At 37.8% G+C, this 22,236-nt stretch overlaps 1 protein-coding gene across 6 annotated transcripts in view; it reads right to left on the reverse strand.

The window, feature by feature from the left end:
* Positions 1-22,236, reverse strand: part of MID1 (midline 1) — a 371,641-nt gene that overhangs the window by 78,204 nt on the left and 271,201 nt on the right. For all 6 annotated transcript variants that reach the window (XM_017509924.2, XM_037731852.1, XM_037731853.1 and 3 more), the window contains exon 3: positions 9,292-9,387. In XM_017509924.2, the coding sequence (XP_017365413.1) occupies positions 9,292-9,387 (96 nt within the window). The remainder of the gene's footprint in view (positions 1-9,291; positions 9,388-22,236) is intronic.

Raw genomic sequence — 22,236 nt, forward strand, 5'->3', positions numbered from 1 at the left:
TCTGTCACCCAGGCTGGAGTGCAATAGCGCAATCTTGGCTCACTGCAACCTCTGCCTCCCAGCTTCAAGCGATTCTCCTGCCTCAGCCTCTTGAGTAGCTGGGATTGCAGGTGCCTGCCATCACACCCAGCTAATTTTTGCATTTTGTTATAGAGACCGGGTTTTACCATGTTGGCCAGGCTGGTCTCAAACTTCTGACCTCTAGTGGTCCATCCACGTTGGCTTCCCACAATTGCTGGGATTATATGCCCAGCCAACAATTGCTATTTTAAAAAACGTATCACAGCCTGCTTCTATTATTCTTTTTATCATGCCAGAAACATCTCTGCTGCTCTAGTCAATCAAACATGAAAATATTTCCAGGCAAAGAAGGTTGTATGTGGAATACTGTAAGGGAGACAGGATAAGGAATTCTCATATTGTGTTGAGGGGTCACAATTAGACATATCAGAAAAAAGCATGCTATCTTTCTAACTTCCTAATGCTCAGCGTTTGGGCCTCCAATTAAGGCCTATTACTTCACATTTAAGTATTAAACTTGGAAATCTGCACTACGAAATTTAAACATTAGAATGATTGTCTTCAGAGGCACGTACAAGTGTTCATATGCCAATCTGAGCCACTAGATAGGATTCTGCATATGATGCAATAGGTCATGCCACCCAAACCAGAAAGATTAGCAGATGATGAAAGGTTTGGATAATGTTTTATATAAAGTTTCAAAACTGAAACTTGGGAATGTCACTCTAAAAGTAATACCAACTTACTAAGCCTTATTTTCTTTTATTTGTAAGATTAATCTCATTCCAAAATACTCAAAGATTTTTACCAATACCTTCTCATTATTCCTCATGAATATACCCAAGAAGGAAACAGGATCCAATGCTTGTTATAAATCAAATTTTTCTAAGCCAAGAGTACTGAATCCAAAGTGAGACATTCAAATATGTTAGATACTTTAATAAATGATTAATCTCTACCAAGAAAAACTAAATTTGCTTCATGAGTTGTCAATTTTAGTAAACTTGGTAAACTGTATACATAGCCATTATTCATATGCCATAGTAAAAAAATAAATCTTCTCCAGCGATGATGAATTTCTGTACATGCAGACCAACAGTTCCTTTTCTCTTTTGTCATGGGAATTCTAAGACCTGAACTTGGGAAATCAATCTTTATTATAGTGGTTCATCATAATCCAGTTTCTGAAAGCCACCATATTTACACTATCACATTACCTTAATTCTAGAGCCGATTACATGGACAGCCAGAGCTGACTGTGGATTGTATGATGTGGTTTAATGAGGCCCAGAATCTGACTCTGATTATACCTTGAAAGCATTCTCACAGGGGGTCAGATCGGCTGGGAACCTGACCCTCATCTGCAAGTGACAATGGATTATAACTTTAGACATTCATGTTGGCCCCTAGCAGAATATACTTCATCCAAGATCAGATACACGTTCACAAGACACAAATAGCTTGTTTGGTGTTTGCCTGCTGGTCTTCATCCAATGACTTTGGATGAAGCCACTGCCAGGTTTCCATGGAGAGCGAATGCTTTGGCATTACAAAGCTGCACAACAAAATTAAACAACTGGTTCATCTTTCTTTTTAACCCAGTGATTTTTCATTATTTCAAAGTTTACAAATGAATGCGTTTAGGGCTTGGTGAATTACTGAAAATGTCTTTTACAGACTCCCATTTGTTCTGCCAAGTGATTTTCTACAATTTCTTACAAGCTGCATATCACCCAAGTAACACCTCATTCTTATCCCTTTCAGTTTACAGAGCTCATCATCTGAGCAGAAATCTAATTAAACAGCACTTAATTCCTCCACAAGAACCTTGTCACTCTACATGACAACCAGCACTGGAAATACTCAGAGAAAGCCATAAGAGAGCAAACTTTCCATTAAAATAAAACCACAACAAAAATAGATTAAAAACTTAATGAGAAAAATAATGGCAAAAAGAATTTTAAGACGTGATTACAAACAAGGCAAGATGAACCAAAGAGGCCAGTGCTGGAACTTTGAAGGGATGTTGGATTAGAAAATGCCCTTCTAGGATGACCTTGGGCAAGAATGGCAAGGACTGCTGAGCCTTTATCCTCTTTATCCTTCCAAAACCATTATGGCAATTGGCCACCCTTTCCCAGTTGTTCTAGGCCATCATCTCACTGTGAATTTACAGTCACAGTTACCTAACATTCCCCAAATGAACATCTATTAAGTGACAAGGTGTTGTATTTGCTGGAAAAGAACCTGACTATCAGAATGTGAAGAGAATTTGGTACACATCAGTGATTCTAAGTGTTTGCTTAGCTAATAAACTATGTCTTCTGATTTTTCCAAGAAAATGGGAAGAGGATTATGATAAAGAGATATATTTAGTCCTTATCTGACCTAGAAAAGTTAAGTTCTGCAGCTGACCCAAATTTTGATCATTTTTCATAAGCTTGTCTTTCACTCTGTATATAACTCCAAACTTGTCTAGTATGACTCCAAACTCATCCATTCTACCTTATTTCTCTCTTGAAGAAAACAAAACAGAGTGGTTGAAAGCCCATTAGTTTTTACAATCCTAGCTATTGAGTTAGACAAACGTTTCTTAGGAGTCTACCTGAAGTTCCTCTTTCAATATCTCTGCCTCCTGAGTCCCAAACTGTTTTGGCCTTCATACTCTGCTCTCGTGTGTGTGTGTGTGTGTGTGTATGTGTGTATGTGTGTGTGTGTGCGTGTGTTTTAAGAGACAGGGTCTCACTCTGTCGCCCATACTGGAGTGCAGTTGCATGCTCATGGGTCATTGTAGCTTGGACCTCCCAGGTTCAAGCAATCCTCCAGCCTTAGCTTCCTTAGTTACTGTGATTACAGGTGCACACCACCTGCCTGTTTAGGTTTTTATTTTTTGTAGAGATGAGGTCTCACTATATTGCCCAGGCTATTATTGAATCCCTGGGCTCAAGTGATCCTCCTGCCTTGGCCTCCCAAAGTATGCTGGGATTACAGGCATGAGCCACTGCATGCCATTCTTTGTTCTCCACCGTTTTAAAAACATTGCCACTTACAATAAAAAAGCCATTCATTTGGTTACCTTCATTGAAAAAACAAGTTATGAAAACAATGTGGTGTGGGCGGGGAGAGTGGGGTGGCTGAAGGGGGACCTTCAAACTGTTTTCCATTCTACAGAAAAGCAGAGGTGAATTCCTGGGAGGAGGTGTGGACTTACAAGGATGTGGCATTTCCTCATAGGTCATGGGAAGAAATTCATTGATTTAATTTACAATTAGGAGGTGCCTCTGCGTTGTGAGTTTTTTAGCTCCCGCTGCCATGGGAATTATTTTCCCGGGGAATGCTCATACCTAAATACAAGGACACCTTCAGGAAAAGGAAAAGGAAGAAGTACCATCTAGGAACCAAGGATGTGAATCAGGAAATTCTTTTCCACTGCACTGATTTAAAAGAATAGCATTCTGGTGCCTAGCAAACTCAATGGGCTTTTTGGAGTTTACTAGTGCTGTGAAGGTTTCCCTTGGACATGAGATTATTTTGCATGACAATATCCATATTATTTTCTCAATAAGCAAAAATATCATTTCCAGAAAAGAGTTAGGAAGGCCAATTGTCACTGTGAAACTTACACAGGTCTATGTGTTCCTCGAACCCTCACTAAACCTTCAAAACCAAAGTTCAAACTCAAATGCAACATGAAAGCCTTTCCGGCTCTCATCTCTCCTAAACTGGTTCCTACACATCCTTCCTTCTTCCACTCTTTCCATTTCTCCAGAATGAACTTCTTGCTTTGTGTACATACACTTCTCATCTTTCTATCCCCATGCCTTTATTTGCCTGGCAATCAGTGCTGTCTCCCTGCTTCCATAATCTCAAATGTTACCTACCCTTTAAGGCAGGCTCAGATCTTGTGCTACCTACTCCAGTCCCCAGCTAGAGGTAATTTCTTGCTTCTCTGAAATTTTGAAGTAGATAATCCACACCTTCTTTATGGTAATTATGGCTCTCTACTTTATTTTTTGTTACAAGTGCTCTTCTGTCTTAGTGAAGATGGTAAATTCCTGTGGACAGGGTCCTTTGGCACCTAGCACAGTGCAACACACACAGTGGGTACTCCATCCACACTACCAAAATGAACAAACTAGCAAGACACTGTAACAAATTAAAGTAACTGTCCACAGGCAAAAATGTACACCCCCTCCCAGAAATATTTGTTTAACAAACACTGCTCCCAGATCAACAGTCTCTAGAACAGAAAGTTGTTTTAAATGAAATTATCCAAAACTTGGAAAAAAGAGAAAAAGAAGACCATGAGCCCTCCCAAAGTCCTACTAGAGCATGTTCCATGAAGTCAGCCCAAGTCAGGGTCATCGGACTCTCCAGACTGGGATGTAACAGAGTTTGACTTTCTATTTACTAGTGGTTAGGGCTTAGACTCTACAAAGTTATATGTTAACTTAGAGAAGCCTGATAATATGCAACTTATTTTGTCCAAATGTTTTAGCTTTATTGCCCTGTAGGTCACTAACCAGTTTTGTACCCCCTTCCCATGTTTATATGTATCCGTTTCTGGTATCCTCCTTGGAAGCAGCTTTATCATCTTGCTGGTTCCTTCATTAAGAAGTTAAATAAATTTTTGATGTGGACTAATTCGATCATTATATGAGAATTGGGAGTTCAGCTTTTGAAAATCATACTTTCAGAATATTAATAACTAGAAGTAAAAACAAATGTAAAAATAAGTACTGTAAGTATCATTTTTCTACTCATAAATAATTCTCTTTCATTTTTATCTAGAATAAATTTCCCAAACACCAAATTTACTCACCCATAAACATGTGTTTCCATTCCAAAGGATTTATACAAAAACAACAAAGAATGAATATTCTTTATTCCTTGTCTAGAATTACTTCTAATGGCATGCATGTGTCTATTTGCAAGTCCACTACAATCAATTCAGTAATAGCTTTATTTGAACAGCCTGTATTGCAACTAAAATAATATCTGATCTATTAAAATAAAAATAAAATCTCCTTGTAAATCTCTTCAATTTATCTGTTAAAATAAAAATAAAATCTCCTTGTAAATCTCTTCAATTTATGTATCATTTGAAATTACTGAATGTCTTAGAATGCAATTTTACATCATGTTAGGATGAATAGCATCTTGTAAATTCAAGCCATAATAATATTGCATTAGGAGCAATGCATTTGTCCTGAAATCACAACAGGCCATAATGGAAACCAGACATTAATGCTTTAAGGAGTAACTAGCTGAAATTGAATGAAATAATCACCCAATCCATAAAGCATTTATAAGATTTACCGTAAAGCTCAGGTAATTTTTTTTTTAACTGAGGAGAAATAATTCTTTCTTATTGTCCTAAACATCAAATGCCATCACATCACAAAAGTAAGATATGGAACACAGATTATTTCATTTTGTTCATCCATTTATTCATATAATATGTATTCACTTTACCCTATAATAATGAAAACATTTTGCTTGTTCACTATTATTTCCAATGTTGTTTAATCAACGAGGCTCAACATGTTCCCTAGCAAGATGCTTGCCAAAAGAGAATCCACTCTAAGCAGAGGGTTCGAAAGGTCTGGGCTCTGCAACACACTGCTGCCGATGTTGCTGCCTTCACACTCTCAACTTCATCTCAGCATGATGACATGATAGACTGGTTCTACCCTGACAATCATGTAGCTTTTAAAGGAAGGGGTCTACTGAGTGAACCGCTGAGCTCACTGGACAGTCCTAATCTGCTCTCTCACCTATGTTTTGCTCTAATTCCTCCTTTTTTTTTCCTTTTGTATGTTTTTCCCTCTTCCACCTATCATAACCTCCATCAGCACCTCAAATGATGAACAGCAGGAGTAGATGACTTAGGTAGGAGATGAGAACATCCCTAATTTCTATCTCCCTGGATACTATCTTTGGAAAACACAACAAATTTGGAGTTGGAAAAAGTTGCTAACTCATGTGTTTCTCTTAGTAACCAGTTTTAAATTTCCAATCACAAGGGGAGCACTTGTAAGTAAAAGCACAGACTTTACAAACACAAAGTATTTTAAGCCTTCCACCAAAGCACCAGTGTTTGCATAGTAGACATGCTTTTACACTGATAGGATCTTTCTGAAAGCAATCTTTGCTAATTTCTGTTATGCTGAGGAATGTCTCATCGACAAACACCATTGTGTTGCATAAATAAGCTGACACCTCAATACCTAGGGTATTGAAAAACAATAGTTATGAAATCTACAGGAACTGGCTCAAGTCCTGACTCTTCCATAAAGTTTCACAAAAATTGTACTCAGTTTTTTTTCTCTTTTAATCCCCACTTCCCAAACCATACTCCATCTAATCTAAGATACCAGCAACTGTCTCCTCTATATTTTGTGTGCCAACAGGAACAAACAAATATTGCCCATTAAACTGTCTCACCATTCATTTAAGCAGCTCAATTTCAAAGATACTAGTTTGTAAAAACAAATGCGAATCTTAGAATCAATAAATGCCATACTCTACTAGCTTAGCACCTGATTGACTACTCTACTGTTCTTTAAATATGTTGTTATGTGTGTGTACATTGTTCTCTAACATATTGTAATCTTTATTATTATTTGCTACATTGTACATCTACTGTTATGGGCATATAGGAGTCTATAAACTTACTGCTTAGATGATCAAAGGGACTTGAAGAAATTCTTATTGCAAAAATAGAGCTAGTGTCAAAAATTTTAAATGCATGCTCAAAATAATTTGCTTCTCCAACTTTAGATATTTTGGGGAAGCTGAACTTGCGAGCATTCAAATAGTGTTCAAAATTTACCATTTGGAGTATCATGATGCAAATTCATCTAAAACAAATTCCCTGAGCTCCTAGTGTGTGAAAATTATTGCACTAGAGTCTATGAGATATAAAGATGAATTAGATTTGATTCCCATACTCAAAGACTTCACATTCTGTTTGGAAAAATGGAACTGGTACATGAAAGAATGATAAAATCATGAGAAGATTATTGCTATTCTTGCATTGCTAAAAAGAAATACCTGAGGTCGGGTGTGGTGGCTCACACCTGTAATCCCAGCACTTTGAGAGGCTGAGGCGGGTAGATCACCTGAGGTCAGGAGTTGGAGACCAGCTTGGCCAACATGGCAAAACCCTGTCTCTACTAAAAATACAAAAATTAGCCTTGCGTGGTGGTGCACGCCTGTAATCCCAGCTACTCGGGAGGCTGAGGCAGGAGAATCGCTTGAACCCAGGAGGTGGAGGTTGCAGTGAGCCAAGATCTAATCATTGCACTCCAGCCTGGGCGACAAGAGTGAAACTCCATCTTGGAAAAAAGAAAAAAAAGAAATACCCGAGACTGGGTAATTTACAAAGAAAAGTGGTTTAATTGGTTCAATTGTGCTGCAGGCTGTACAGGAAGCATGGCACCAGGCATGTGCTCAGCTTCTGATGAGGCCGCAGGAAGCTTTTATACATGGTAGAAGGCAAAGCTGGAGCTGGCACATCACATGGCGAAAGTAGCAGTGAGAGAGAGACAGAGACAGAGAGAGAGTGTGTGTGGGAGGGGGCGGGGGGTGCCACAAACTTTTAAACAACGAGATCTTGTGAGAACTCACTCACTATCATGAAGTCAGCACCAAGCCATGAGGGATCTGCCGCCATGACCCAAACACCTCCCACCAGGCCCCACCTCCAGTATTGGGGATTGCAGTTTGACATGAGATTGGGGTGGGGACATCTCTCCTTTCTCTGAATCACATACATGGTATCATAAAATGTTACATGATTCAGAGAAAGGAGAGATGACTCTGGTTCATGGAACCAGAGAAACATCCACAACAGAAGTGCCTCTTGACTTGGGACTTGTAGGGTACACAGGAAGCATTCTGACAAATAGACATGGATTGGAGGAATGGGCCTACCAGGCAGAGGGAACTGCTTGCTTAAGGGCCAGAAGGCTTAAAAGTGGAGTGAATGGCAATTGTTTAGTTTCAGTTCATGGGGTGGGGTGGTAAAAAAGCCAGTTTGGGAGATGGAAGAGGACTTTGAAAATCACAAAAAGGAAGTGGCATCTATTTTTTCCTCATGCGGTGCAGAGTCATTGCATGTTCTGCTCTTGTTTCAATTGTGGTTTATTTCATGGAAACACATCTGACAACCAAGATGCATTAATATAATATACATCTTAGTTGTGTATATTAATATACACCTGCAGTGGGTCAAACTGTGTCCGCAAAATGATATGTTCAAGTCCTAACTTCCAATACCTGTGACTGGGACCTTATTTGAAAATAGAGTGTGTTTTTTTCTTTTTTGAGACAAGGTCTCACTCTGTCGCCTAGGCTGGAGTGTAGTGGTGCAATCTCAGCTTACTGCAGCCTCGATTTCCCAGACTTGGGTAATCCTCCCACCTCAGCCTCTCAAGCAGCTGAGGTCACAGGTCACAGGTGTGTGCTGCCACACCTGGCTAATTTTTTGCATTTTTTAGTAGAGATGGGTTTTTGCCATGTTGCCCAGGCTGGTCTCCTCAGCTCAAGTGATCCTCCTGCCTTGGCCTCCCAAAGTGCTGAAATTACAGGGTGTGAGCCACACCATGCCTGGCCTGAAAATAGAGTTTTGCAGATGTAATCAAGTTAAAGTGAGGTAAGGCTGGAGTCGGGTGGGCTCTTTAAAACAATTAGGAAATTTGGACACAAATTCAGAGACACAGCAGGAGAATGTGATGACAGAGGCAGAGGTTAGAGTGCTGCAGCTGCAAGCCAAGGAACTCCAAGAATTGCCTGCAACTACCAGAAAATGGGAAGAGGCAAGGAAGGATCCTCCCCTAGAGCCTTCAAAAGGAACATGGCCCTACCAAAATCCTGATTTCAGACTTCTGGCATCCAAGATTGAGAGAACCATTTATTCTTGTTTTATACTTTCCCAGTTTGTGGTAATTTGTTATCGCAGCCCTACTACACTAACACAATACCTATTTTAACTGTTCTTTGTAAGGGTAATTAAAATCTACAACATTCGTATGTGATGCTAGATCAGGGAGCACTATACTGGGAATGGGAGGTAGCCCTGGACGGGAGAGAGTCTCCTGGAGTTCTAATTCCTTTTAATTTCAGCCATCTTTTATTTTGGCCTTTGCAAAATATTTAATTTTAAGAAAGATTCCTGTTTTAAAATTATAAAGCATGAGGATATAAAAACATCGACCTGGCAGTTTTCATATGAAACATATCATACAGAAATAGAGAGATACTCACCTCAACATGTTGACAGGTTTGGATGAGTTTAGCTAAAAGGGTCTCCAGTTCTGTGTTCCTCTTAATAAGGTTGGTGAGGTTACTCTCTAAGTTTTGCTGTTCAAGAAAAAAAAAAAGAAAAATATTATTCTGCATACTTTTATACTTCAGATATACAAAATTACTCATACTCAGAAAAAACGGATACATTTTTCAGAAACCTCAGTGAAATCAACATAATTTCAAGTACTTATAGATTTAAACTGGATTTTCTAAAGTTGCATTAAAAGAAACCTTTTAGATATGCTCAGACTTTTTCTTTTGATCCTGCTTCTTGCACTAACTCAGGGATATTTAACAGAATAATTAATTATAGATTATTTCTAGGTCATGACCTAGGGAGAAAGGAGGTAATTGGATTTCTATCCCTTTACTTGAATCAGAATTGTCAATAATATAAGGAATATATTCTCACATCAAATCAACCACCATTGGATTTTTCAGATTTATCCTTTTATGGGCAGGCTGAAGCTAAACCCTTGGCAGAAGGGATTGTTTAGCTTTTGCTGACAATATGGTCATTTATAATAAATCCTTATCACACACACATTTGGTCAGTTACAGTGGAATTGGCTCTGCATTTCCACTGGGTTCCACATACCTGGGTTCAACCAATTGCAGATCAAAAATATTCAGAAAAAAATGGATGACTGCATCTATAATGAACATGTACAGACTTTTTTCTTGTCATTATTCACTAAGCAATAGAATATAACAATGATTTACTTAGTATTTACATTGTATTAGGTAATACAAGTAATCTAGGTGATTTAAAGTATGCAGGAGGATGTGATCAGGTTATACGTAAAAAACAGGCCATTTTATATCAGGGACTTGAGCATCCATGATTTTAGTATCTATGAGAGGCCCTGAAATTAATCCTTTATGGATACCAAAGAACAATTGTACATTTTATTGTTCATGCTTCCATTCTTTGTCTATCAATGCCAGATGAAATTTCTTTGAATACTATATTTACCATTCATTATCCTGCATAAGACTCTGGAATTATTCCCTATTCTTTTAGAGCATCAAACTAAAAGTTCTCCGGAATGACTATTTCATCCTATTTTCAAACACAATAACTCTCTATTCTGGGTAAGACTCACTAAGATTTCTCTGTACTTTCTCATTCACATGTTCTTGATTGCCAGGGATGTCCAATCTTTTGGCTTCCCTGGGCCACGCTGGAAGAAGAATCGCCTTGGGCCGCACACAAAATATCTAACACTAATGATAGCTGATGAGCTAAAAAAAAAAAAAAAAAAGCAGAACAATCTCATAATGTTTTAAGAAAGTATATGAATTTGTATTGGGCTGTATTCAAAGCAGTTCTGGGCCACAGGTGGTCTTGCTGGCTGCATGTTGGACAAGTTTGATTTATACCATTCATTCAATTACTTATGTGTTTATACTCTTCATTCATTTACTTATGTGTTCACATAACAAGTACTTATTATGCCAGACTCTGAAAGAGACAGTGGGGAAACAAAATAAAAACATTAATATCTACTCCCTGTCTGCAAGGAAATAGATGGCTGTACACATTGGGAGAAAGATGCTGTAAACAAGAGAAGGGAAGAGTTGATGGCTGCTGGTAGAAGGTTTCTGAGAGGGCCAAGTCTTACAGCTGAGGCTTGAAGGATGTCCAGGGGTTTTTTTGTTGCACAACAGTGGAAACTTCTTGGAAAGACAGAAGTGAGCATGTGGAAGAAGCTTCCATAAGCAGGGAATAGAACAATGTCATATGCCAACATCAGAGAGGTTGAAAGGGCAAAAGATTAGGGAAACTGTGTTTTAGCATAAGGAGTTCCACAAGTATGGCAAAGATATTGGAACAATAGGAAATTTCATGGAGAAGAAAACGGACCTCAAATTTATAATGCCATCTGAGAAAGAGGATTTTGAGAGTTTGAGGGATTTTGAAAACAAGTTTATAAAGGTGTTAATATTTCATTATGCTATAAAATTTATTTATAAAAATTTTAGCTCACTCTACTTCCCTAAATTTTTTATGTAGAAAGGTATATTAAGGAAAAGAACCACTTTTATCTACGGCTCAAAATGCATATGTCAGAAGCAAAACTTTCTGGTTATTTTTAAAATAAGTTAAACTTATTAATCTGATGTTTATCCTATTAACTGTTTAAAAAACTTTTTTATGAATGCATTTTCATTTCCAGTAGGTTCTATATCACATCTCCCTTTTCTTACTGAATTTCTTTCTTTTCCTATTACAAAAACACAATCCTCTTCTCCATAATCTCAAGACAACGAAACTTACTTATTCTTAAGCTCTTTTGAGAAAAGGCAATTCCATATTTCCCTGTGCTTGTTGAATGTTTCTCAGGGATCTGATTTTATCTTTGTCTTGTAATTTTTGCCTGACCGCTCATACTATGTAAACTTTGTTACCTGTGCCGTTAAGTAGAGATTGACACAGCCCCACCAGATGAGGGGCATATTCTGAGTTAGGGTGTGAGGTTCTTTTCCCAAAGAGGACGCTTCCACAAGGTACTCTTGTGTGACAGAGGCATAGATCCTAGTTTGACTGAGTGCCTCTGATTCCTTCCATGAGAGTTCTGCGTCTGCCTTCTATTTCAGAGAAGATGTCAGGTTCCCTTTGAGTCCAGTGTATACAATATGGGGGGTGGGGGTCTTGGCCTCCAGGTGTATAAGCCTCTTGCCACATATGATGTTCACCTCCTGTGTGTCCTCTGAAGTCCCCATTGCCCCATGTCACCTCCACTTCTTGGGAGCAGCCCAGTGTCAGTCTTCCCTTACCACTCTACACTTTCTTTCATTCTGGTCTTTGGAGGCTTTCCACATATGGTTACACTTGGTTATGTATTCTTTAAAATACATTTTAAAATATTTTATCTATAATTCTCATGTGTTCAAAATTCAGAGGAAAGTTTTGTGTACATTTCGTCTGGACTGGAAAACCAATAAGAAATCTTCAATTCTGTCTTGGAAACACTGAAAACATTTCAAATATGATGATTTTAAAGGAGAAAAGTAACTTTCTCACAAAGAATGGGATACAAGGGGCTGAAGAGTCAGAGAATGAACTAGACACAGTGATTTAGGTACGACTTGATCTTATGCTTGTAACAAAGAAAAACTTGCTTTTAACAACAACAACAAAAGCCAAACTTGTCTTTATGTTTGGATTAAATGAACTGCAACTGCTACTCACTTAATGGTCAGAGACTAGAGGATGATTTTGAAGCATCCAATTCTTTCAATGTCCTTGATTTAGACATAACTATTATAAGGTATATTTGTCAACTTTTTTGCTATGTTAATACTAGGGGATAGTTTTACTTTTCTTTTTGGCTGACCCTTCACAGCAGGAAATTTCCAGGCAAATACATCATCTAACTGTTTACAGTTCAATTGTCAGAAGTATGACTTTTCTAAAGCTAGTCAGCAAAAGAGGGCCAAAGAAATGCAATCCAACACATTGAGATTTTACAAACATCTGCTTGCTTCCCCCTCCCTTTATTAAGTATACATCATGCATCAAATCTGTTTTTAATCAACTAATACATAGACTAAAACCTGTGGTTTAAACACATTGACCTATCCAGATCCTTTGGGGTTATTCAAATTTAAATAGTACAAGTGTTACTGAAGTCTGCAAAGAATTACCGAGTCAGTTAGGAGCATAATAAAGGGAAATTAAGCTGGGAGAGAGACTTGTTTCCAAGTGGTACCAAAGGGGCTGACAGTACTTTTGAAGGGAACCTGGGTAATGGAAAGGTAACAAAATCCTGTCCTTGATGAGCCATGCGCCGATAAGCTTTCACTACAGGGACTTCTCTGAAGATTTTCTGGAAATTAATTCTATCACTAACATTCTGTGTTGTAGTGGTCAGCAGGTTCCATAGCCTTTCGATTTGGATTGTGCTTTGTGCAAAACAGAGATCATATTTTTACGTGTAAAAGTTGTGGGGTTAAGTAGATATCAGTTTCTACACTGCTGTATGGATATCTAAAAAAATTCTACAGAGCACAAGAAAATTGGTTTTAGTTTCCTGCTCTCACCTTGATAACTGCAATATATTGACATTTCCTTATTCAAGCCAAGTTTCGTAGAAATCCAAGGAGTCAGGTATGAGTGACCACATATGCAGAGGGAGGAGACTGGGGCTACCATCCCAGCTGGACTCCCTTGGACAAATGACTACATATGTCTTGGGCTCAGTTTTCCCATTCATAATGTATGGATAATGATAAATCTACCTACCTACCTATAGTCTTGTTAAGAGCGAATGAGAAAATGAACACACTCATCAGGGAACTACATGAGTGTTTGTTGAAATTACGAATTACATGATTCTTTTTTTTTTTTTTTTACGGAGTTTCACTCATGTTACCCAGGCTGGAGTGCAATGGCGCGATCTCGGCTCACCGCAACCTCCGCCTCCTGGGTTCAGGCAATTCTCCTGCCTCAGCCTCCTGAGTAGCTGGGATTACAGGCACGCGCCACCATGCCCAGCTAATTTTTTGTATTTTTAGTAGAGACGGGGTTTCACCATGTTGACCAGGATGGTCTCGATCTCTTGACCTCGTGATCCACCTGCCTCGGCCTCCCAAAGTGCTGGGATTACAGGCTTGAGCCACCGCGCCCAGCCAAGACTGTAGGACACAGTTCCAGACACTAGAAGGACCCAACCATGTGCCTCTGGCAGGTACTGTTCTCCAGCTTGCTCATGACTTTTTCCTGCAAGCTCCTGCGCCTTTCCACCCCAGGGTCTGTGCCTTTCTACCCCAGGGTCTTACCTGGTTTCAGGTAGGGCAGGTGCTGGGGAAAGTAAGGAGAAGATGATGCTCCTAGGAGCAGCCCTCAAGTGGCAATTATTGACAATTGGTGGACAAACAGCTCAGCTTTCTCACCTCCTGAGTGGAACCACTCTGAGCCTCTGTCTATAAAATCTCCCACAGGGCACCAGTGGGAGGGAGCATGTGGGTCCACAGCAACAACCTGCTCATTAACCCTCTTTCCTCTTCATTCCCTTCCCTGTTTGCATCCCCTCTCCCTCCAGGTACTTCCTGGATTACCACCCTATTCAAATTTTCAGTCAGAGTCTGCTTCTGGGAGAACTCATCTATGATCATTTCCATAGACCCCCTAACCCATTTTTGAGTATTCCTTCCTATGAGGAAGAGCCAAAGTAGAAGACTTTATTGCTTTAGAAAGATATTTGCAAATATAAGGGCTTGTTTTCTCTCTTCCCCCATCTTTCCTCTTTCCGCTTTTTCTAGAGGTCACATATCCTCCAAATTCCAGGCTCTAGATCAGCACTGTCAATAAGCAACCTAATGTGAGCTGCAAATGTGAGTCACATTTAAAATTTTTCTAGTAGTCACATTAAAAATGTAGAACCAAGTAAAATTAATTTTAATAAAATTGTCATTTCCACATGCAATCAATATTTGGAAACTGATGAGATATTTTACCTTCTTTTTTTTCTTTCTTTTTACTCTTTGGAATCTGATAGGTTTTACACTTATGACACATCTCAACTCAAACCAGTCCCATTTCAAACACTTGGTAGCTACATCTGGCTGATGGCTACCTCACTAGTTTAGAACAGGGGGTGGCTAATTTGCTATAAAAGGCCATGTAGTAAATATTTTAGGCTTTATTGGCCATATGTTCTTGGACACAATGACTCAATTCTGCTGCTGTTTTAGCATGAAAGCAGCCATAGATAATATGTAAATGAGTGGGCAGGACTGTGTTCAATGAAACTTTATTTACAAAAACAAGTGGTGAGTGAGATTTGACTCATAACTGTTGTTTGCCAAGCCCCTGGTCTAGAAGGTAAAAACCAAAATGATAATATTGTCTGGGCCACTGATAAACATTTGCTTCTGTTAAACACTAATATTTGTCCCATACCTTTTGTATAAGTCTGAAATAGATGCCACTCCATGAACCTCTAGGAAGAGTTCTTTCTGTGCAAGATGCTAAAAGCACTTTTACTTATGGCCAGAAAGCTTAGCTTGAAAGAACCCACAATAATCTGAAGAAAATTAAACAGCATTTGACTCAGAGATATTCTAATTTAAGGAGCATAATGGTTAAGTACACAGAGCCTGGTGCCAGTCTGCCTGGTTTGAAATCCTAGCTCTGAGACCTTCAACAAGTTCTTAACCTCCGTGCCTCAGTTTCCTCATGGGGCTGTCAAGATGATTAGAGGAGGAGATACGTGCAAGCAAGCCCTTGGAGGAGCACGTGGCTCATGATGTGTTGTATCGGTGCTTGTTAAATAAAATAAAAACTTGTTTTGCAAGTTTGGAGTTTAGACTGATAAAAAAAAAAGGCTTAATTTGTAGCATTTATACCACAACAAAATTAAAAACTTGCCCATATAGTTCATAAAATATTTAAACCACCACCAAATTAAAAGCATGCCTACACATTTCATAAATAATTTCTTCTGTAGATTTTCAATTTAGTAGTACATAGCTACAAGAGTATATTTCCCCCTAAGATTACATTTTCCAAAAACAGTGAATCCAATTTGCGCAGCTTTCTCATGATGTGATTATTGTCAGAATTCCCATCTGTACTGAGGGTCCCTGTTTTAGACTAAGTATACATATTTCTAAAAAGTTGTGTAATGTCCTAAATCTCAATGAATGCTAATGCATTCATTTGTTGTCATCTCATCTATGAAGCGCTTCTCATCTGTTAGTTTGAATGGGTAACTCCCTTTCCTCTAGTGGTCAGTATTACTCACACCTCGTTTTCTCTACTTTTCTCACTCCTGTGCTATGCTCCTGCCATTGTGAACAAGCTATTTTATGGATCCAGGCTTGTTTCTGGGTCTGGGCCTGGGCACAGTCTCTTCCCTTTGCCTGGAATGAATTTACATAGCAGAAAATTCTACCAGCAAAAAGAGAGTATAATAAAGCCATAGTGTGTATTGAGTACTTGCTGTATACCCAACATTGCTTTGTCCTTTCCCACTGTACACACTTAAATATTCAATGATATTTCAAATTAACATGGAAAATTGAATAGTCATTGAACAACCCTTCTGAAATCTAATGTAGTAAATCAACTAATTAGTTAATTTACTAACTAGTATAGATTGTTAAGACAAAGTCTTCTCTCAGCTTTGCTAAAAAATAGAAGTCTTCTGCACTGATTTCTCATTGGTACAGTTGAGTCTGACCCCAAGAAGAGGGCCTCGAGGGTTTAGAATTTTTGGGGAATATTATATAACACTGTCCAGACCACAGAATTTCTGGGAAGGCAAATATAACATTACCAAACAAATTTTTACAAAGAAGGATTTATAAAAATAGGGAGATGATATAGCAACTTTCACTAATACATCTATTTCAAGTTCTATCTAAACCCAAAGTCAAGTTGCTCCCAGCCCTAATTCATTTCCTTTTCCTCAAGTGATTTTTTCATAGTGCTCTTATTCTGTGAGGGGAAAAGATGTGCTAACAGTCATTATTGACAAGGATAAGGTTTTAATAAGTATGTTACGACTTGGTGGCATGTAACTGCCCTCCCATCACCACCACCAAAGAAGAGGTATACAAATAATTCAAAATGGTCCTTATAAAAGGCAATGATACCAGTGGGAAGATTTAATTTCTTAATATTAAGCCAAACATTGGGTACAGGTCAAATTTGTCGATGGCAAAGTTATAAAACATGTGTTGCTTAAAAAATGAGGCTTCCCTACCTATCTTATGCAAAGAGGGTGATTAATTTTTCTTATCATTTTTGTTTTTAATGCACACATTTTGGATGCATCTTCAAAGAGCCACAGCCAACCTCCTTCATGTTAGGTAGGTTTTAGTAAGGTTTATTTGAGTTGATAATTGAACAATTCATGATGGGACAGCCGATTTTACACCAATCTCAATATGAGCCTTTAGGCATGGATATGGATACCAGCAGAGAATAGTAAATCCAACTTAACAGATGAGCTTTGTACTTCTACATACAGCGATACCCAATCAAACAGGAAGGGAAGCAGACAAATGCCCTTAATTTTAGCCTTTGGAGACCTGTACCTAAGAGTCAGGTTGCAGGGAATTAATGACTTGTCATTGAGCACTATTATTAAAATGTATGCTTGAAATAGGAGATTTCAGTAATTTCTTTTGGGTTTGCCCAGGCCTTAAAGAATGCTTGCTCTTATTCCGAAGTCAATACTTCAGAATGTCTTTAAAGTATAATATTAGGTCTGGATACCTTTCAAGGCAAACACAGATATGACTTGTTTCATTCTATAATATTCAGAGTGACATTCAGCAACTGTGTTCCGAGCCCTGACACCCAACACCACCACTCCAGCATGATCAGGATATGGACACGTCAAGTGCCACAACCCGTACGTATATTTTCTTCTAAGAAACTTTAATCACAATCGTTAATATGAAAACACACCCATATTAACACATGCCACCTGTATAAAAGCATAAATACTTTATATGAAACTAAATTCTAAAGTTGTTTTAGTTCATTGCAGGAGTCTGAGACTATCTTCAGGTTTGACTCAACAGACCACAATTACATGTAATTTACGTTGTTTTAATTTTTTAATGCCTTTTTTCATTGGTTATAATAGTTACCATTTCCAAATGCCCTGGCAAGACAGGCCGCCCAGGGAACTTCAAAAACCTAATAAAATACAATCTGCATATAAATTTAAGTCTAGTATTCCATGGACTACAATTTAAGTCATTTTGATATGTGATACAATATTTACCTTGTCAGATTTTATTTGAAATTTCTATATTAACACTAGAGAATCTGTTCCATGTATTTATAAATTCCATCATTACGAGTTCAGTGTTTATTTTTCTAACCTGGTAGTCAATAACATACAGAGAACAACTTTTAAATACTGTGTATGGTCTAGAAAGGCTTTTATTTTAATGAAGATAAATAGATATCTTAATATAGTTCTATTCATTTAGTCATAATTTTAGCAGATACAATGACGACTAGTTACTTCCAGGTATTAGAGATGTGAATGGCCTTTTCTGTTCACTCCTCCTCCCCAGCCCCATTTCTGCCTATAAGAGGTGAGCAAATGATCAATATGTTTGTTGGCTATGAGAATGGATATCACATGAAGCTGCATTACTAGAATCCTTTCAAATTCTCTAATTTAAAAACAATGACCTCAGTTGCAAAATTTATGCCTGCAGAAAAATGTTTCCAAGAATAAATCTATAGTTTTTATCAGCAGAACATAAAGGAAGCATTTTGTAAGATTATAACACAGGTAGAAGAGCTGTGGATGGTCCAATTGGGCAACTCTCCTGCTGCCCTCTCTGCTCATTTGCCCCTCTTCAACTTCTGAATCCTCAACACAGTACTCTGGGCTGCCATAGCATATCCAAAGGGGCAACAGGCTGGGTACCGTGGCTCATGCCTGTAACCCCAACACTTTGGGATGCCAAGGCAGGAGGATTGCTTGAAGCCAGGAGTTCAAGACCAGTATGGGCAACATAGTGAGACCCCTATCTCTACAAAAACATTTTTAAAAATTAAAAACTAATATTAAGCCAAGTATTGGGTACAGGTTAAATTTGTAGACTACAGCTGGTGTACATCTGTACTCCCAGTTACTCAGGAGGCTGAGGCAGGAGGATTGCTTGAGCCTGGGAGTTCAGCGCTTCAGTGAGTTGTGATTGTACCACTACACTCCAGCCTGGGGGACAGAGAGGCCCTGTCACTTAAAACAAAACAAACAAACAAATAAATAAAACAAAAGAGGCAATCTACTTGCCAGTTAAGAATTACATGGTGAAGAGAATATTGTAAAACAGACTAACAGGAGTTAATTATTTTCGCTAAAGTGAAAACTTTCAAATCAGGAAGATATTCAATATCCTAAACTAGAGACTGGCAAAGTATGGTTGGTCCACAGGTCAAATCTTGCCTGCTGCCTCTTTTTGTGTGTCTTGCCAGCTAAGAATGATTTTTACATTTTAAAATAATTTTTTTAATAAAAAGAATAACATTTTGTGACACACGAGAAGTATACAAAACTCACATTTCTGTAGCCATAAAGTATTGTTTACTGTTGCTTTCACAGTACAATGGAAAAGCTGAGGACTTGTAGCTACAAAGACCAAAATATCGACTATCTGGCCATTTGCAGAAAATTGTTCTCTTTATTTAAAAATCAACATTCTTTCTTTTTTTAGTAATCCAAATATGAAAGAAAGAAAAAGAAAGAAAAGAAAGAAAGAAATAAAAGAGGAAGGAAAGGAAAGGGAAAAGAGAAAAGAAAAGAAAAGAAAAAAGAAAAGAAAAGAAAAGAAAAGAATCCCTGGTACCCAAGGGGATGCTAAAAAAAAGTCCAAATACTTTTTAATTAATTTATACATAACATTTTTTTTCTGTTGCTCCAAACCATTTTAAAATTTCAATGTAATTCAATTCACTTAACATTTTCACCACCTACTACTATCAGAGTGTAGAAGGATGCCTCAAATTCCAATCCTTCAGGTACTCAAAATTCTAAAGGCTTTTTGTTAACCACCAAAATAAATTTTAACTCAGAAAAAAAGTTATAAGTAAAATGCCTTAAATTATGGATAAAATGCAATGATTGAATAAATTCCTGTTTGATTTGTGTCTTTTGTTCAGAGAAGCAGAAGCTTCAAACTGAGGAAGAGTAAGAAATGACAATCTTCAATTGGATCAAGGTTGCTATAGCAAGAACCTGGTCAAAAGTGAGTAAGGAAGGCACAGCACGAGGATTAGTCAGTTCCTTTCACTTTGCAAATAAATATATAAAGCACTGAGTTTTAAGTGCAGACTGGATATGGAGTTGCTCATTGATTGCTATCTCCTTCATTTCTATTTTTCTGGTCTTTTTTTTTCTCAATCATAAAATACAGCTTAAAAGGCAGGTGGGGAGGGTGTAAAGCAGTGGATAATTAATGTCTACAAAATCCCCTGATATTGGTGGATGTCATACATGTTGTCTGCATAGGTTCCTTCAAGCTTTACTTCTTCCATCACTCAGGGATTGAATAATTTTGATCTTGTCCCCTTTCTTCCATCTTAAGTAGATGATAACATTGCCAGATACTCATTAATGAGCATGTTCTGGTCTTCCTACTTCAACAGGGTTTTAACTGATACCATCAAACATTTTTACCAGATCTGAATGTCAAATTGGTCTCATAGTGGAAGCTTAGCCTTGGATGGATGAAAAGACATTTTTGTTTTTCAGATACTGTGGAAAGAGCAAATCTTTTTCCAAGCCAGCACCACACATACTTCATGTCAGTTGAACTGAATATATTAAACGTATTTGAAGCTAAAATAGTTGAAAGTCTTTGATCTAATAATTTTGAATAGATAAGTATGAATTGCTTTATTTCTATAGAAATTTATCTTCTGAACTTTTTAGGTTTTAGAGGAAAATGTCCTTTTCTGGACCAGCTGCTGAAAAAGATGATTAAAATTCAATACATGGCCAGCTTTGTTCTTGAATTTGCAGCATTCACAGAAAGGTTTGTAGTGTTCACAATACTCATATCCCCACATGTGTGGTACAAAAAAATATTTAAGGTCAAGGGAGGTCACACTCTTTGGCTCAAAAAATAGATTAAAATTCCATTCCATCCAAAGTGGGTATGATCTGTTAAGAATTTACAAAATCAATGTTATGTAAGAAAATTCCCCATTTGGGACATCCTACAGAATCAAAGAAGAACATGAAAGCATGCCATTGTTTTTCAGCCCTGAGTAACCTTCAAAAACAGACCCTTGCCTAAGTTTTAGGAAGTTTGAATCTCAAATTCTTAAAATTCATTGCATCCTTTGTCCCTGACTTCATCATCTTTACTCCGCCATTTTCTCAACCTTTAGTAGGACTGACGCTGCCTTTGTCTATTCAAGATGATTTTGACTGAGTTGAAAGAAATGTGGAAATCATGAAAGGAAAGAAGATGAGGAGTGTCTACTAGGGGAGTAGTTCCCATTTTGGCCTACACATGGCAATCACCTGGATCTATCCTCCCTTCCCAATCAGACAGTGTAAATAACTTTGCCTTGGTAAGGTTCGCGGGTAGGATATGTGAAAGCCATCCAGGAGATGCCAATGTGCATCCCAGTTCGAGAACCATTGCTCAAAATGGAGAAACAGGTTCTGTGATACGGTGAAGAAAAATTAATAATTTATTCAATTTACTACCTTTATACTTTAAGATTTATTCAGAATAAAAATATATGTGTAATGTAGCTTATATGTATATAACAAGTATAGGAATAAAATCATATACAGATGCATGCAGAAGTATAAATTTATGTGATTTTATAATAGAAAATCTCAGGAACTTTATTAAAACAGTGCTTAGCAGGGAAACACTGACTGTTGCTGTTAAGGAATTTAGAGGACTTTTTATACTTGAAAATATGAGGGAATGCTTTCTTGCATTCAAGTATTCCCAATGCCTAAAAAGAACTACTGCATGGTCACCTCAATTTCTAATTTGCCAAAGCATTTGTATTATATAAATTTGGTCTGTTGATCTTAACAGTAGTTACTTTTACCAGAAACACAACAGAAGTGTACTATAGATGTTTATAATTCAACAATATTTTTAAACATTAACTTAAAGATTTAGGAAAAACATTTTTTTAAAAATCTGATGACAAAAGAATAGCTTTACTGCTCTACTCGCTTTCAAAGGTCAACTCAGGCAAGAGCATTGCCCTGAAGCCTTGTGTAGTCTTGAAGGTAAATTGCAAAATATTCCCAATATTTGGAAACCAAAGTGATAACAAAGTATTCTGAGGCTGTGCACAGTGACAGTACTTTGGGAAGCCAAGGCTGGAGGATCACTTGAGTCCAGGAGTTTGAGACCAGCCTGGGCAACATAGGAGACCCTGTCTCT

This window comes from Cebus imitator, unplaced genomic scaffold (genome assembly GCF_001604975.1).
Source record: "Cebus imitator isolate Cc_AM_T3 unplaced genomic scaffold, Cebus_imitator-1.0 Scaffold426, whole genome shotgun sequence".
NCBI lineage: Eukaryota > Metazoa > Chordata > Mammalia > Primates > Cebidae > Cebus > Cebus imitator.